Consider the following 17,797-nt stretch of genomic DNA (forward strand, 5'->3'; position numbering starts at 1 on the left):
TAAAGGGGTAGGATTTGGTGTCAAAATTAATACTTTGACACCGGTGTCAAATGATCCCTTCTCTATATATATATATATATATATATATATATATATATATATATATATATATATATATAACATTTTTTAATAAAATTTGTTAAAGAGATGTTTTATAAAAACCTGTTTTAAAAAATAAGTATAAAATATAATTGAAAGATAAAAAAAGTCTATTAATCTATTTAAAAAAATATAAAAATAAATTAATATAAAAAAAGGCGGATAGACCCGCCGTCTGCCAACCCGCCACCTTGACAGGACGGACATGATTTTCTGACCCATTTCGACTTAACGGACTTACCTACTCCACTCTTTTTTGGGAGGTATAAGGTTTGGCGGACCGTTATGTCACCCCTAATCATAGGCAATATTTAAATTAAAGAGTGCTTAAATTATTGATGCGCCAACCTTAAATTTGTCCGCTTATGAAAATAAAATATCATAAATTTCTGCATCAATGAGTTGTCACTCCTTAGTTATGTTCCATAAATCACTCGATCCCTTCTCCTAACATTGACATTTTGAAATGGAGAACAAAGTACATTGTTTAGTTTTATCATTTCCAACTCAAGGTCACATCAACCCCATGCTACAATTCTCCAAACTTTTACAACAAGAAGGAATAAAAGTAACCCTATCCACAACCGTTTTCTTTGGCAATAAGTTACACAAACTACCACCTTCCATTACACTCGAAACCATATCCGACGGCTTCGACTCCGGCGGATTCAGCGAAGCAAAAGGTTTTAGGACATATTTGGATCGTTTTTGGCAAGTAGGACCACCAAATCTTGAAAAACTTATTGAGAGGATTTGTAGAACAAACAACCCTATTGATTGTGTTATATATGATGCTTTCTACCCTTGGGTTCTTGATGTTACAAAGAAACTTGGAATTGTTGGAGTTCCTTTTCTAACTCAAAATGTTGGTGTTAATAGTATATACTATCATGTTCTCATAGGAAAATTACAGATTCCTCTTGATGTAGAAGAGGTTTCTCTTCCGGAGCTACCTCTGCTGCATCGAAGGGACATGCCTTCCTTTTTATTAAACTATGAAAAAGATCAAAGTTTTCTTGACCTAACGGTGAATCAGTTTTCTAATCTTGATCAAGCTGATTGGATCCTTTGCAATTCTTTCTACAAGCTAGACCAAGAGGTAAATAACCTTGATTTTCTTCTTCTTCTTGTATCAGAATAAGCATTTTATTAAAAATATGATTTCAATACATCCACCATAAATAATTTTTGTCCAATCAAATTAATCTAACAACCAATTATATATTTACGTAAAGTATTGATGTTCTCTCTCTTACAATTTAGTAGTTTGATTGTGGAGATATTTTATATGGAGTTTTAAATTTAAATTTGGATGATGGTATTTTTTTCTTCTTTATATATTTATTTGAGAATGTATGGACTTTTAGACTAATAATAAAAGAAAATTATTATTATTATTATTATTATTATTATTATTATTATTATTATTATTATTATTATTATTATTATTAAATTGTGAAATATGTATTTAAAACTATTTTATAGTATAGACAAATTTTATTTTCTTATTCCATCTTGGCATCTTCCATCTTAAAATAATATTTTATTTGAATTTATTCTCTGTCTCTTTACCATATTAACATGATATTTATTATTGTTTTTTAATTATTATATTAAAACCAATACATCTAATCATTTGTTTAAAAATATCATTTGTTTAAAAACTGCGCATAATTCAAACAAACTATTTTCTAATTTTTTTTTATAGAAATAATACATAGTAAATGAGTCAGGTTTGATTGTTCTTTGTAGGTAATTGATTGGACTATGAAGATTTGGCCCAATTTTAGAACAATAGGACCTTCCATTCCATCCATGTTCTTAGACAAACGAATTAAATATGATGAAGATTATGGTGCAACACAATTCAAAAGTGAAGAAGAGTGCATGGAATGGCTTAGCAATAAGCCAAAAGGGTCAGTTGTTTATGTCTCTTTTGGTACTTTAGCATCACTCAATGAGGAGCAGTTAGAAGAAGTAGCTTCTGGTTTAAAAGATTGTGAAAGTTATTTCTTATGGGTAGTTAGACCCTCAGAAGAAACTAAACTCCCCAAAGATTTTGAAAAAAAGTCACAAAAAGGCTTAGTAGTAGCATGGTGCTCTCAACTAAAAGTTCTAGCTCATGAATCTATAGGGTGTTTTGTAACACATTGTGGATGGAATTCTACATTGGAAGCTATAAGCTTAGGTGTTCCAATTGTTGCAATGCCACAATGGTCAGATCAAGCTACCAATGCTAAGTTTATTGTTGATGTTTGGAAAATTGGAATTAGGGTTCCAAGTGATGAGAAACAAGTTGTGAGAAGAAATGGAATGAAGGATTGTATATTGGAAATTATGAATGGTGAGAAAGGGAAAATTATTAAGAGCAATGTCAAGCAATTAAAGGCTTTAGCAACAGCTACTGTTGGTGTTGGGGGAAGCTCTCATAAAAATATTACTGAATTTGTTAATAGCTTGTTTCATTTTACAAGCATTACAAAAAGCAACTAGTCACCTGATTTTATTTTACAATAGTGATATTTATGTAAGTTATATCTTTTTAAATAAAGTTTTTTTATCAACTAAATATTCTCTGCGCATAAATGCAGCTAAAACCTTTGTGGGTAATATTTTCGACAAGAAGTTCCGCAGGTAAATCCGCAGCAAAATCCGCTGAAAATTATCCGCAGGTAAATCCGCGTAAATTCCGCTGGTAAGTTCGCAGGTAAATCCCCAGGAAACTGTATTCCGCAGATAAATCCGCAGGTAATATATTTTTAAATCATGATTAACACCATTAGCATTATCCTTTTCCAAAACCATGATTAACACCGGTCCACTGATTATAGTTATGGAGAAGCAAAATAGGTGATTCAAGGATGACAAAAGACTATAAAACATGTCGGTAAACAGAAATCTAGCAGATTAAAATGATTAGATGTAAACAAAAATCATACTGATGAACCATTAACATTCAGTACAATTGGAAAAAAATATTAATTTCCATTCATGTTTTATAAAAAGGTCAAATCGAAATTCTACATTAAGTTAGTTCAGATCGAAGTACCCGATGTGCCTTTGCCTGATAAGAACTCTAGCATGATGAATGGACTTAGCCATTCCAGACTTGAAGACAAGTGTCTAAAGTCTTCGCTCGAGAAAATTCTCAACAGTGAGAGCCAAGACATAATCGAGCTTGTTCTAAGTTTCATCAAGAAGACCATATTGAAACATTCTCCTCAAAAGTGCTTCACCTTCAAAGATCCGACGAGGGTTCTTCTCATCCAGTGTCAACAGATTCCTTTCATTGTTACAGATCCGAATAAGAGCATACTGAACCCTCCAGAGCTCCCTCTTGCACCTAAGTCCATACTCTCCGACAAGCTTCAACAGATTCCTTGCATTGTTACGAGTTCGGCATGCTGAAGCCATCTGGTTCATGACATCGCATGGAGCTCCGACAGTGTGATTTTGACATGATGGAAATTGTATCGAGAATGCGTGAGATTAAATCAAGTGAACATGTATATACAAAAGCGTAGCGAATCCATTTTGGTAATTATACTGATTATAGTCTAACCTTCTGGCAGAGCAAAGCCAGATCCATTGAGCTGATTCATCCACTATGTATATACAATAGCTTAACAAAGCCACTCTGAATCCTCCACTATGTAAACAACAAATTCAAACCTGCTTCATCAAACCAAATAAATTCAAGCAGCCATCAATAACAGTGACAAAAGAAAATACAACAAACATACATCCGATGAACATCACTGTAAAGTGTTTGTTCTCCATTTCCATTTGCAATGCCTTTCTCTTCAATGATAATCATTTGTAAGATCTGCAATTTCACTAAACTGAAACTAAACAAAAACAACAAAAATGCTAACAATCATAACCTTTGCAACAAGCATCATAAAGCAACAAGAGAACACGCCAACACAGATAAAACCTCACACTCTATAAACACTTACTCACCAAATTACAACATCAACAGACACGCAGCAGACCAAGAAAATGCAGAAGAAGGATATGAGCATGAAGAACTATAGAGAAGAGGAAGAATCAAGTTAAAGAGCAAAGTGTATACCTGAGGTTCTTCTGTTATTCATAGCTTTTCTATTTCTTCTTACATTTATCGATTTCCACAGTGTAAAATGTAATCACTATTGAATATTGAATTGGGGTTGGATTTGATTTGGGGATTAGGGTTTTTCATTGTTGTTTGCGTCTTGTTTGATTTCGTGAGACAACGACGCGATTGAGAGGGTTTCGCTGTTGATGTTCATGGCGTGTGGGTTCGTCCGAGCTCTAAGAGCTCCTTTCAGGGCGGAAAAGAATCGAGAGTGGAGAGAACAGAGCATTATGTTGCTCTGTTTCGAGTCTATCGCGAGCATAAGACTAAGGAGAGACCAGTTTGAAACAGAGGGATTTGGATCCAACTGACTCGGTCCAGCCTTAATTTTTTATGAACATAAAAAATAATTTTAATAACTAAAAAAATATTATTTTTATAAAATTACTAAATTGGTAGATAAAATTAGTAAATTATTAGATTATTAGATAAATTGACCTGTGGTAAAAAGTTAAAATAATAATACAATTATTTCTTATTATTACCTATATTCTCTCATTTTTATAAAAATTATTTCTTAATTATATATTTTTTTAAAAATTGTAAAATTTTGATTACACTACAATTTTTAATTTTAATATTTAAATTAATGATTGTCAAAATAATTTTGTAATTTATAAAAATAATATATTTAGTGTAAAAAAATATTTATTAATTATAAGTAAATTAATGTGTGTATAAATAAAAATTGTGTATATTTATATATCTTTTTAATGATTTATAAACATGATTATATTAGTGTTTACGGTGATTTCCGGTAAACAACCGCTAGTCTTCCAAACTATAATAAATAAGATTTGGTTACTTGCAGGATCGACTAGATTGATCCTAGGACACATAGTCAAGAAGATTGTCATCAATGTTTATTCGAATCATATTCATTATTTGTCTTCTTCAATAGGCGTTGTTCGATTAACAGAACAAATAGTCTTGACAATCACTTTGTTACATATAAATGTGACTTCAACGAAAAGATAAGTGACATAACATAGAAAATTAAAAGGACAATTGAAACGTAAAGAATCTTAAACTGCAGAAATATAAAAGACTTTGAAAGTAAATAGCATGAAAGTAATTCGAAAGTAAATGACATTAAAGTAAAGATGCAGAAACGTAAATGGCAAGAAGTAAACGAAATGCAGTAATTCTGAAAGATATTTAAAAGCAAAGGATAATACACATGTATTAAAATGGTGGTGTCATACGTACATTTTCTCAGCGAACTCTTTCTCTTAACGCTTGATACTTGAGTAAATATGTGAGTGATTTGTACAAAATAAACACACAGAATCCTAACATTAAGACTCCTATTTATACTAGTTTCGACCTTAACGGTCCTATACTAATCTGCTGCCACGTTTCTCATAAGGACTTCTAGCGATGCCATCTGTTACTGGACAGTTACGAAACCGTCTTCGAATTTCAAATCTTCCCGCCTGAGTCCGTCTTTGACGCGTGGCAGTGCATTAAACAAACACTACGAAAAAACACGCTAAGTAGTAATACTTGAATATATTTACAAATTCGTCTAAGTCCCCGAAGACACATACTTTTCACTAGCTTTCAGTATTCATTATCTTCATAGTGAACTTAGAAATATTTACTCTCGAAGCATGACCATCAGTAGTCATTCTTTTATTTTTAAGGGATGGCCATCAGTAACCATCTTTCCTTCGATTTTCTACCTCTTCGAAGGATAAATACTTCAAAACGAAATCTTCAGCTAACAAATTGCCCCCAATAAATGCCTGTTTCGAGAGTCAACAGAAATAGGCGTTTCTTGTCATTATAAGATTTCGTTCTTTATTGATCTTTGAGAGTTCCAAGACTGCTGACTAACGTCATAATCATTGATGACCCTGTTTCCGAAACGTCTTGTCATTTTCAAAGATGTCTTCTCAAAACTTACATTCCCACGTTTTAACCTTACTTCTTGATCATTACTCCTACATACTAGGAGTGAAGCTATCTCTTATTCGACCGCCGTTGGATTAAATCACCAGCCGCCACGTGTTCTTTGGATTTTACCCAAAAGATTTAAAAAGGGTTTCCGTTAAACCTTTAAATACTTGGTCTTATACTTCTACACAACCTTTCATTCCTATTTCTTCATCTTCTTCAAAGAAAAAACCAAACATCTTCAATTTCTTCAAAATCTTGCTCTCTTAATCAGAAATTTCTCTATGGCTTCATCTTCAAATGTTCTTCAACCTGCTCTGAAGCTCCAATCAACAATACGGTCTGGGGAACAAGAGCACGTTCAAAACCCTAACACCGAAGAAATACGCGCTATTTACGCTTCCCAGGTAATCATTCCCTTTGAACGTTCTGGAAAATCTCTCGCTTTTATGGGTCCATTACCAGGTGAAAATATCCCATCTCTGAATAGATTCTTCCCTGCTTATTACAAGACTAGACCATTAGTTAGCAAAATTAGGATAGATGAAGATGGCTGTTCTCCCTCAGGAAAATCTGCTAACATGGAAGAAACTCCCACTGAAACTCCTTTAGCTTTAGCGAAAATTAGGGTAAACTATATGACCAACTCTGTAAAAGTGTTTAGGTCAATTCCTTTGGCCAAGGATCCTGATTTGTACTATGCCTGGTTAGAAAAAGTAGAGAAACAGAAAGAATCCTTCTGGAAATCGTTAGGAATATACGATTTGATTCAACTGTCAAAGACAGGTTTAGAATACAACCAACCCATGTTAGTAGCAGCGGTTCACTTTTGGGATGCTTCTCACAACACTTTCCATCTTCCTTGTGGAATGGTTACCCCTACTCTTTTTGATGTGGCTGCGATTACAGGACTTCGACCAACTGGCGAAACCTTCGATCCTAATGAAATGGATGATGATACTATTGGTTTTAATGACTCACAAGTCACTTATACTGCATTCATCCAGAATCACCATATTACCACCGAAACGGCAGTATCCGATGAAGAACATATTGCTTTTCTAGCGCTATGGCTTTCACGATGTGCCTTCTGTTCAAGATCTATTCAAGTCGCAAAGAGATATCTTTGCATGGCTAATCAGTTGCATGCTGGAAAAAAGCTCAACCTCAGCCAACTGCTTTTAGGGTCTCTTTATGAAAACCTCAGCGAAGCTGCAACCCTTACCAAAAATTTCAAATCCGGTAGTTTACTTTATGCTGGCCCTTTCTGGCTATTACAACTATGGCTTAATGCTACGTTCGAAACTCACCTTCCCTTTCGAGGAAATGTCAATGAGGAGGATAGCAAAATCAAGAATCGAACTATAGAAGGGATCAGGTTAGCTTACCTAACTCCAAAAGAAGAAATTGGAAAGCTTCGTGAACACTTCTTGGCGTATTCGATGATGTTTGCCCGGCGTAACCAGTTCGATCCTTCTATGGCTCCCTTTGTACACAAAACAATAGGTCCTGAATGGTTTACTCGAAAATTTCCATCAACATCTCAGGATCAACAAACTGAGTCTATGGAAATTTGGGAAGCCTTTCTGACTCCAAGGTTATTATCCCATCGCCTTCGACCATCAAAGGGTCAATGCATTCTCATGTGCTACCAACCAAATTTGGTCTCGAGACAGTTTGGGTTGGTTCAAATAAAACCCAAGTGTTTATATGAGAAAAGAAACCATATGTGTTTCCATACCTTGTACTTGACTGAAGAAGAATGTAAAACAAAAATCAACAAATACGTTGGCACCACCAAACTTCCTCCTGTCTCTTTCGAACCTGCTTTTTATTCTACACCAGACTTTCATCAATGGTGGACGGATTATTATAGCTCCCAAATCTTTGATGCTGATAGCCTTGCTCAAGCACTAACTGCAGCTTTTACTGATGTGCAGGAGAATTTTCAAAAAGGTACTTCAACTCATATTAAAGAAATCCAAGCTTTTCAAAAATTCTTTGAAACTATCTACAGGCCTGATGATCTTAGTCGGACCGTTCGTGAGGCTGCAGTCATTTTGCGCGAAAAGTTTTCCGCCAAACTGGATAAGTTGAAGTTGCCCTCGTATGTTCGACCAGAACTACGTTATGAAGTGGCTTTCAAACTTAATCCTCCAAAATTCCCTCCACTACCAAGTGCTGATTTTGGTGTGGCTCTAAGTCCTCCTTTCCCAGACTGGTTCGTGTGTGGGAATGCTCTCAAAATTCTTCAAGAGAGTACCAAAAAACGCGCTGAACGAGTGGTTCCGACTAAGCATACCTTGGATACTTTCAAAGGACATCTTCATATAGATCTTAAACATGTTCGTGTCTGTCATACCCCAAATTTGTCCTACCCCTTTACTTCTAACTGGCTTAGGCTTTGCATTCATGTACATACATCACTTAGGTCATGATCCATACCCATGCATGCATGCCATGGGTACTACTCAAAGGCTGGCAAGAGAAAGCTCTATTGCAAAGAAGTTTGATCAGAGAACAAGGAAGACTGAGGTATAATCATATGGTTCTATGTTCATTGAAGTCCTCCTGGATTGGGGTGTCTCTCTGCTTCAAATCAGGGCATTGATTGAAGAGTGCAAGCTTGCAAATCACCTGGGTCGTTAAATCAGGGTTTCTTTGACCAAAGTCAACCAGTTGACTTTCTGGTCAACATTTAATCAGGAATGGCTTCTATGTGTGAAAGGGCTTCTCATACTGGCTATGCGGATGTGTTTGGTCGACTGGATGTGAGTGGAAGAGATTTAATCGGGAATTTCATCAATAGTCGGAAAAATCGAAACAGTTGACTTTTGGGTCAAAATCGGGAAGATTATTTAAATATCGACTTTTGGTGGAAAATCGGTCAAAGAAAGTCAAAGAAATGAGGAAAATCAAGAAATAATCAAAACTGCCAAATTTGGAAATTTAATTGAAATGAAAACTTGCCAAAAGAGGAAAGTTCTATACTTAAAGAATTTTGTGAGTGAACTTTCAATTGGCTGGGCAGCTGACTTCAGGTTCGATTATCATGTTGAAAACGACAGAATTTTAAGACAAGCTCAACATGAAAAATGTTCACACCATGGCATACAAAAATTTTGTAGTTGGAGGTTTCTCAATTGGAGGCTTAGATCAAGAGTTATTAATGTGTGAAGTAGAGGATTTTCATCTGAATCAAGTCATTAAAGCTGGGCAAATTTCTGGACACGCGTAAGCATTATGTCAAACACATGGCGTGTCATATTGGGATCAATCTCGTGAGCCCTACAGGTGTCCCATAAACTCAAACTTGACACCCATCAACTCTCCTCCATGCCCTCTACACATTGAGCAAAGAGTTGAGATTAATGATGGACTATAGTGGAAGCTACTGACACTTGAAGGTAGCACCATGGCTATTTGTTTGGTGTTTGGCATTTGGCAAGGCACACACGGGGAATTGCAAGACACACACATGAAAATGCCCAGCAGCCTCCATATTTACTCATTATGACCATGCAATGTTCTGAACATACAAAAGCTAAGAAAGGCCTCACCATAAATGTATACTACTTGTTCATTAAGTTTGCAAAGGGAAAAGATTCACTACCTTGCATCACCATCATAAGCTACATGGATACCCTTACTATATAACATGAAATCCCTTCACACGCCCCTTTGGACACACTTCATTTTCTCCTTTCTTCACTTTCTCAAAGAAATTCTCTCGGTTCTCTCTCATCACTCCTCTCTCCACCTTCAACAAGTTTGTTACAAATCTGTAACTAACTTCTTCCACCTTTACCACCACCATAACCGAATCCTTCACACTTCACCACCATAGCCAAACCTTCATATCCGATATCCACCACCACCAACAAGTAGCATGAATCCATCCCATCAAGATTGGGCACCCCAAACTCCATGATCTTCATCCCTGCTATTGATGATTCGAGCAAGATACAAGCACTCCTCCAACGATTGCCATTTCCGAGCACGCTTCTCAGAGGCTGAAGCATAGCACCGAAGCTCCTCACTGTTGCTATCTCCAAGATCCAGAGACGAAGGTTAAGCGTTGTTAAAGGCTATCGATTCGAGACCATAGCAGGTAAGTCCTTAAACTCCTCTCAGCATATTAGACGTTATGAAGCCGATCATGTGCATCTTAAACGTTGCGATTTCTGATCCTTGATTAGATGCTAAGATGTTTGTGCTTGTTGATTTAAAGTACCACTTCTGAGATCTATGCTTGTGTCTAAGCGTCGCCATGTCTTTTACATGCATTTTGGTGAAATTCACGGAGGTTAGGGTTTTGGAAACGTCTCCGGTTAGCGTTTTAGAAAGAGAATCAATAAAAACTAGGCTCGGATTTGGACTCAGCGCAGAAATCCGAGTCGATTGGTACCGGTCCCGCGCGTTTCTGGAAAATCTCATGTGAGACGGCCAAGGGTCTCGCCGGAGAAGATGATCGGAAGTCATCTCCGGCCGCCGCATCTTTCTCCTCTTATGTTGACTCAGGCGCCCACGTGGCAGCCATGTTGTGGTCATTATTCCAAGCTTTTGGCCATTTTGCATTTTATTGTTTGATTAGTTAATGACGTGTGAGGTACCGATTGGTTGATGTATGAGTTTTGTCTTTAGTCACTTAAATTCCCTTGCACCAATTGATATCAAGTTGCTATGTCACATTAATAAATAACATGCTGAGAATATTGGTGAATGGATAAAATGGAAGAGTGTGTGATGCTGGGCCACGTTTTTGCATTTGTTGGGCCTCACTGCAAGCGCTCCCTACACCCCCTGTGTTAGGCCCATGCGCTGATAGCCAGAATTCAGCTCAAGCCTTTTACTAATACACACCCCTGGCTGGCAGATTTGACTTTTGTTTTCAATTTCATTCCTCCATGACTTTTGCTTACCAAATCATTTTTCCATGCAATAAAAAATAAATAAAAATATGTTTTAGATAGATGTGTGTGTGTATATATTTTGGTATTTTTTGTAGATTTTTAGAAATTAGTTTGTTATTTTTAATAAATCATTTACTTTAGTATGTTCATGTTTCTTTCGGTTTTGATAGATTTTGCAAAGTAATTTCGTTTAACACTTTAGGATCAGAATTCAATCACCATTTTTTGTATGGTTACTATAGACTAATCCATGACGTTGTGTATAAAAAATGAACTCCTAATTCTTTGTTTTGATTGGTATTTGGTTAGTTTTGTTTAGCTCGATTAATATGCGTTTCTAATAGATACTTGTGACGTTTGTGCTCTCAAATTGAAATGCATTCATGCAATAATGTTGGTTCCTTTTTGTACATACAATTAGGGATGTTTAGAGGTCCTAAGACCTGGAATTGAAAATTTTAGATCATGTTTTCCCATTTTACTCGATTTTTCTTTATCACATGTAAATAACTTGTTTTTGGTTGACGATTGCACCGTAACTTGTACAAATGACCCGTAATTTTGTGTGAAACTTCTTGGCATGATTTTGTGGTTGTTTAGGCATCTAGTAAAGGCTATTTGCTACTGACTTGTACCATTTAATTGCATGTTTCTAACTTCATTCACAATTCGACACCGTTTAGCTAGTATTAACCTAGTGTTGTCTAGTTTTGGTTAGAGTTTTGTATTGCTTCATGCTAATTGACTAATATAGATTAACATAGGATATTGGAACTAAATGATAGAGTTTGCTACTGACTTCAAGCTTAGACCATGTGTTCACTTGCTTTTTGCTTCGATTAAATGATACTTGTTCGCTAATTGGTAAGTAACGATTCATACGATACTTCGGTAACCTTTGTGAATACTTTTGTGTGACACCGTGGTGCTTTTGTATTTGATTTGGGACATTCAATCCCTTGTTTTGCTACTGACTTGGAGCTTCTTTCTCTTGTTTCCATGCTTAGCCTCTCATTTCTTACTTTGATTTTGATTACATCTTGCTATTGCTTGCCATGTCCCCTTAGACTCTTCCTTCTTTGTTAAGAGGAATTGAGATAGGATAGTTATCCTTGACCTTAGGGCCATTTGTAGATTAGAATAACATAGATTAGAATGTTAGATCTAGTTCCCTATTGCATTCTGTTTCTTTTTCAACTTTAAAACATTAATAAAAGGAAGATACGAATCACATTAAGCAAGTGATAGAGAAATGAGTGGGATTCATTCCCTAATCTATTTCTCAATCACTTAGTGGCATAGAAACGAGTGGGATTCATTCCCTAATCTGTTTCTCGGTCACTACTTAATGGGAGAGAAACGAGTGGGATTCATTCCCTAATCTGTTTCTCAAACATTAATTAATGGGAGAGAAATGAGTGAGATTCATTCTCTAATCTGTTTCTCAAACATTACATAATGGGATGGAAGCGAGTGGGATTCATTCCCTAATCTGCTTCTCGATCATTATACATTTTATGTGATTCGGATCGCAAATTAAACTCCCCCTAAAAAATACACAACCAAAAACACTTTAAAACATCTAACAATGGTTCAGACTAAAGCAAAGTAGAGAAAGTGGTGAGTGGCCCGGTATTGGGAACTGTTCATCACTCATCTATCTTAAAAGACACAAACCAATCATTTCCTTTTCTTTTGCCTAAGGGCACCGTTATCTCCGCTCCATTGCATCCTAGGCGATCCCTTATGCAAGAGCGCGAGCGTCAACGCCGCCCAATTAAAAAACACAAAAACAAACAGAAAATCTTTAGCCGAGCTACGGTAACTCTGATTCCTGAAAAGGATACGTAGGCAGCGGGGTAGGGCCCGTGCGAGTACAATTCTTTATTTTCCCTACATTTTTCATTCATTTCGCATTTAGACATAGACATAGTTAGACACCCTTTAGATAGAAACAAACATAGGTGGATACCATCGAGTACGATGGGCGTGAGGGGTGCTAGCACCTTCCCCTTGCGTAACCGACTCCCGTACCTTGATTCTCTGGTCGCAAGACCTTGTTCCTTCCTTTGTTAGGTTTTCTGATATTCCTTTCCCTTATGGGATAAATATATTGGTGGCGACTCTGTTCATTTTTCGCGAGCGTGCGACAGCTGGCGACTCTGCTGGGGATGTTGCTAGACCTGTTGCTGGTCCATCCTTAGTGAGTCGATCCTAGCCTGCGTTTGTTTGTTTATTTACTGGGTGTTTATTTGTTTTTATGTCTATACCTTGTATATATGTTTGCATGTTTACCTTTCTGCTTGCATATCATGTTTATTTCTGTTTGCACATCATGCATATGGATTATATTCTGTGTTCCTTGGGGTCTTCTGTTCTGTTTTGCAGGTTGGGTGGGTTGTTTTATGAGGTAAAAGGCCCAATACCCAGGCCAGAGTGACACATAGGATACCTAGGATAGAGTGGATAGTCATGACGCCAACAGAATGTCAGGTTCTGTTGATTGCGATCATGAGACCCACGACCAGTCGAGGTTCAAATGGAATACCGTTGTTGGCATGTATTTGCGACAATGATGGTATTTCAAGAGAACTGATAACACTGGAAGCCATTGACCTACCCTGACCTAGACTACACCTGTGAGTGGGGTGGGATATACATGACAGGTACCGTTGGTGACCGTTCTGTTGGTGACTTGTGTTCTTATGGTTTCACTGTGCCTATGCCGGACCTTTGATCCTGCAACGTCCGATCTCACCCAGAGGCCACACACACTTCTCCTATGTGGGGAAATCTCCATTGCATCATTTACATCATGGCATGTTTACCTTTCAAAAAAAAAAAAGAAAAGGAAAAAAGAAAAGGAAAAAAGAAAAGAAAAGAAAAGAAAAGAAAAGAAAAGAAAAGATATGTAAAAAAAAAAGGAAAGAAAAGAAGTATTATTATTTCTCATGTGCATGCCATTTTTTTTCAGGGTATCCAAGGTTATTATCTTCTTCACTCGAAATGGCTAACAACGTGACAGTTACCAAAGAGGTTACTAGGCGCACCTTCACCTGCAGTTTCTTCCGTGAGGATATAACGCCTCTGATTCGTTTGAGCACTTCAGTTACTGGGCAAAACTTGGATGAGTTCAGGAAAACATATGGTCATATCCTACACATGTTAACTTCTCGGGTTGATGAATGGGCTCTATACACACTTCTCCAGTTCTACGATCCTGAGTTACGATGTTTCACTTTTCCTGATTACCAACTGGCACCAACCCTTGAAGAATATGCTGATATCCTCAAGATTAAGGTTCAACACAGGATTCCTTTTGTATGTGTACCTGAGAAACCGAAAATGGACCGAATTGCTGGTGCTCTTTATTTGAGCATGAAAGATGTTACAGATAACTGGAAGCCTAATGGTGGAACCCACGGATTCTATGTTAAATTTCTGATGAGAAAAGCTGATGCCCTGGTTATTGAGAAGAAGTGGAAAGAATTCAATGCTCTCTTAGCTGTTATGATCTATGGTTTGGTGTTGTTCCCGAATATCCCGAATTTCGTCGATCTCACTGCCATTTGCCTCTTTATGGATCAAAACCCCGTGCCTACTCTCTTGGCAGATACTTATTATGCTGTTCATTCCAGGTATGGGACGAAGGGAGCCGTTGGAGGCTGTTTGCCGTTGTTATATGAGTGGTTCACTTCACACTTGCCTAAAAGTGGACCGTTTGTCACGACAAGAGACTCACAGAAATGGCCTCAAAGGATCATGGGGCTTACGGCGAATGACATCGTTTGGTATCACCTTGGGAAAGGGATAGAGGAAGTTATTACTAGATGTGGTAGTTTTGACAACGTTCCCCTCATAGGAACGAAGGGAGTTATCAATTACAATCCGAAGCTAGCGCTGCGTCAGTTGGGTTTTGCACTAAAGGACAAGCCGTTAGACAAGGAAATATTTGAATCTGTTTGCTTTAAGAAAGGGGCTGATCCAGAGGGTCTAGAAAAAGTGAGGAGCGCCTGGAATAGTATTCATACAGATGACCGAACTTCCTTGGGAGGGAAGAATGCCATTGCTAAACAAGCCTACACTGATTGGGTAAAAGATAGAGTCAAGGAGCGCCTATTGCCTTTCCCGAGGGTTAAACCATTGTATGAACAACCACCTGAAGTTTTGACTGCCACTGTGCCAGCTGAAGACTATACCCAGGTACATGTGGAAAACATCCGGTTGCGTGAGAAGGGGGAAGATGCTAAGATAGAGTACTTCTTGGTGAATCAGAAAAGGGCTGAATTAGCACATGAGGTTAAAATGTTGAAAGGAGGATCTTCCAGAGTTCAAAAGAGGACTAAAACCGAAAGGGGTGAAAAAGCTACTGCTATCATTGTCGAGGATAACGAGAAGATCATAAAAAAGGCCATAAAAGAGGCAGAAGAGAAGCTCAAGCAAAAGTACAGAGAAGACTTGAAGGCCTGCAAGCTCCAGTTAGAAAAAGAGACTAAATATCAGCTGAGGACTATGAAAAAGAAACTGGAAGATGAGACTACTCAGAGAATAGCAGTCGAAACACAGTTGAAAGGAAGTCACCTCCGCTCTGCTCGACTAACAGAAGAGAATGTCAAGCTCAGAGATCAAATGGCAAGTATGGAGAATGCACCTGAGAAAGATTATCTCCCAGAATGTAAAGGATGTGACGAACTTAGGGAGTGCTGCAAGAAGTTGGATGGGCATTTGTTTCGCAAAGATGAGGTGATTCAAAGTCTTCTTAAAGGAAGAGATCGAGAAGCAACCAAGAAACTGTTTGATGAAACTAAGAAGTGGAGTGACGAGCACTTCAGACAAGGAGGACCTCTGTTCTATGTTCAGATGGATTGATGTTTGAGTTTGTATGTCTCGACCACCACCAGACTTGTTGGATGGGGTCTTTTATTTCCTTTGTTGAACTATCTTGTTGATGTATGGCTTGCCCAAGTTTAAATTTCTGTTATGAATGAAAAAGAACTAGTTTCTCTTGATACTTATCTTTTGTCACGTTGTTAGCTATTCTGGATCAATATTAAATCTTGGATACTCTGAAAATGGCACATCACGTCATACGCACACATGCACTCATACATTCACATTATCACATTGCATTTTTCAGGTTATTGTACAAAAAACTAATTGGGGTCCTTTTCAGCAACAGATTTCTTTCCTGACGACGAAGCTGACTTTCTTACATCCTTACCGCACCAGGAGTAACGAGAGAATCATGGAACAATTTGAACAGAATCAAGCTGCCCTCCGTAGGGATATGGATGTTATGGGGGAAAGAATGGCCCAACTTATGGAGACTCTCCATGCCGTTGTTCAAGGACAGGATGAACTCAGAAAGAGCGTCGCTAGTTTGGTCAAAGATACTCCTACCAATTCTGCTGACGGAGGGGTGACAACTAAAGAGACTCCTATTAATGAGACACTGAAAGTAGTGGACGACCACCATGAGGTTATTGATCTTGAACATGATCTTACTGCTGAGTTGACTGAGACTGCTAAGATGTACCAAGCTCTCGAAGAACGCCTTAAGGCTGTTGAGGTTGCTAAAACTGCGAGTTTCGACACTGCTGCTATGTGCTTGGTACCTGGGATTGTTATTCCCCCGAAGTTCAAAGTGCCGGATTTTGATAAGTACAAGGGGGTTACCTGCCCAGAGACTCACATTCGCTCCTACTGCCGTAAGATGGCCGCCCATGCTGAGAACGAACCTCTGCTTATGCATTTCTTCCAGGATAGTCTCACTGGAGCTCCGTTGGAGTGGTATATGAAACTCGAGAGGTCTAATGTCAGTACTTGGGGAGAACTTGTTGATGCCTTCCTGAAACAATACCACTACAATACGGCTATGGCTCCTAGCCGTGCCCAACTGCAGAATATGTCACAGAAATCTGAAGAGTCCTTTAAAGAATACGCCCAGAGATGGCGTGAACTTGCTGCTCGAGTTCAACCTCCCTTATTGGACCGAGAATTGATTGATCTGTTTATGGGAACTCTGAAGGGGCCGTATCTTCAGCACATGGTCAGTAATACTTCTCCCTCCTTTTCGGATGTGGTTATCATCGGTGAGAGAGTTGAGAACTGTGTCAAGGCGGTACCATTCAAGGTGTCACTAATCCTAGCACCTCAGGAGGTAATGGTAAAAAGCCATATTCTGGGTTTGTGAAGAAGAAGGAAGGTGAGACTAGCACCGCTTCTGTTGACCAAAGCCGAGCTCCTGCATATTCTGCTGTTCCGCCTCCTTATTATCCGATGCCTTATGCTGTTCCTGGCCCATATGTCCCTCAAGCATATGCTGCTGCTCTTCCACAACCATGGATGGCACCCCAACAGCCTTTCGTACCACAACAACAAGCTGCTGCTCCTCAGAATCGTCAACAGAACCCTAGGCCTCAAGGTCAGAGGGGCCCACAAAGAACAAGATTCCAAGATAGGCGTATTGATCCGGTTCCGATGTCATATGCCCAACTCCTCCCTCAGTTGCTTGCTGGCCAATTGGTGCAACTCCGTGAACTTGGGCCTCCGCCTAGTCCTCTCCCTCCTGGTTATGATGTTAATGCTCGATGTGAATTTCATTCAGGGGCTCCAGGCCATACTATTGAAAAGTGTAGAGCATTCAAATTGAAGGTTCAGGATCTCCTTGACGACAAGCTTATCTCGTTCGCTCCTACTGGTCCTAATGTGCAGAATAATCCTATGCCTCCTCATGCTGGTACGATCAATGCTATTGAGTTATGTG

The 17,797-nt window shown here is 38.2% G+C and overlaps 1 protein-coding gene across 1 annotated transcript; it reads left to right on the forward strand.

Moving 5' to 3' along the window:
• The first annotated feature begins 537 nt into the window (after positions 1-537).
• Positions 538-2,736, forward strand: LOC131629373 (mogroside IE synthase-like). The gene is made up of 2 exons (XM_058900164.1): positions 538-1,198; positions 1,852-2,736. The coding sequence occupies exons 1-2, from the start codon at positions 566-568 to the stop codon at positions 2,590-2,592; spliced, it is 1,374 nt and encodes a 457-aa protein (XP_058756147.1). The 5' UTR covers positions 538-565; the 3' UTR covers positions 2,593-2,736.
• The last annotated feature ends 15,061 nt before the right edge of the window (positions 2,737-17,797 follow it).

This window comes from Vicia villosa, unplaced genomic scaffold (assembly GCF_029867415.1).
Source record: "Vicia villosa cultivar HV-30 ecotype Madison, WI unplaced genomic scaffold, Vvil1.0 ctg.000561F_1_1, whole genome shotgun sequence".
Lineage (NCBI taxonomy): Eukaryota > Viridiplantae > Streptophyta > Magnoliopsida > Fabales > Fabaceae > Vicia > Vicia villosa.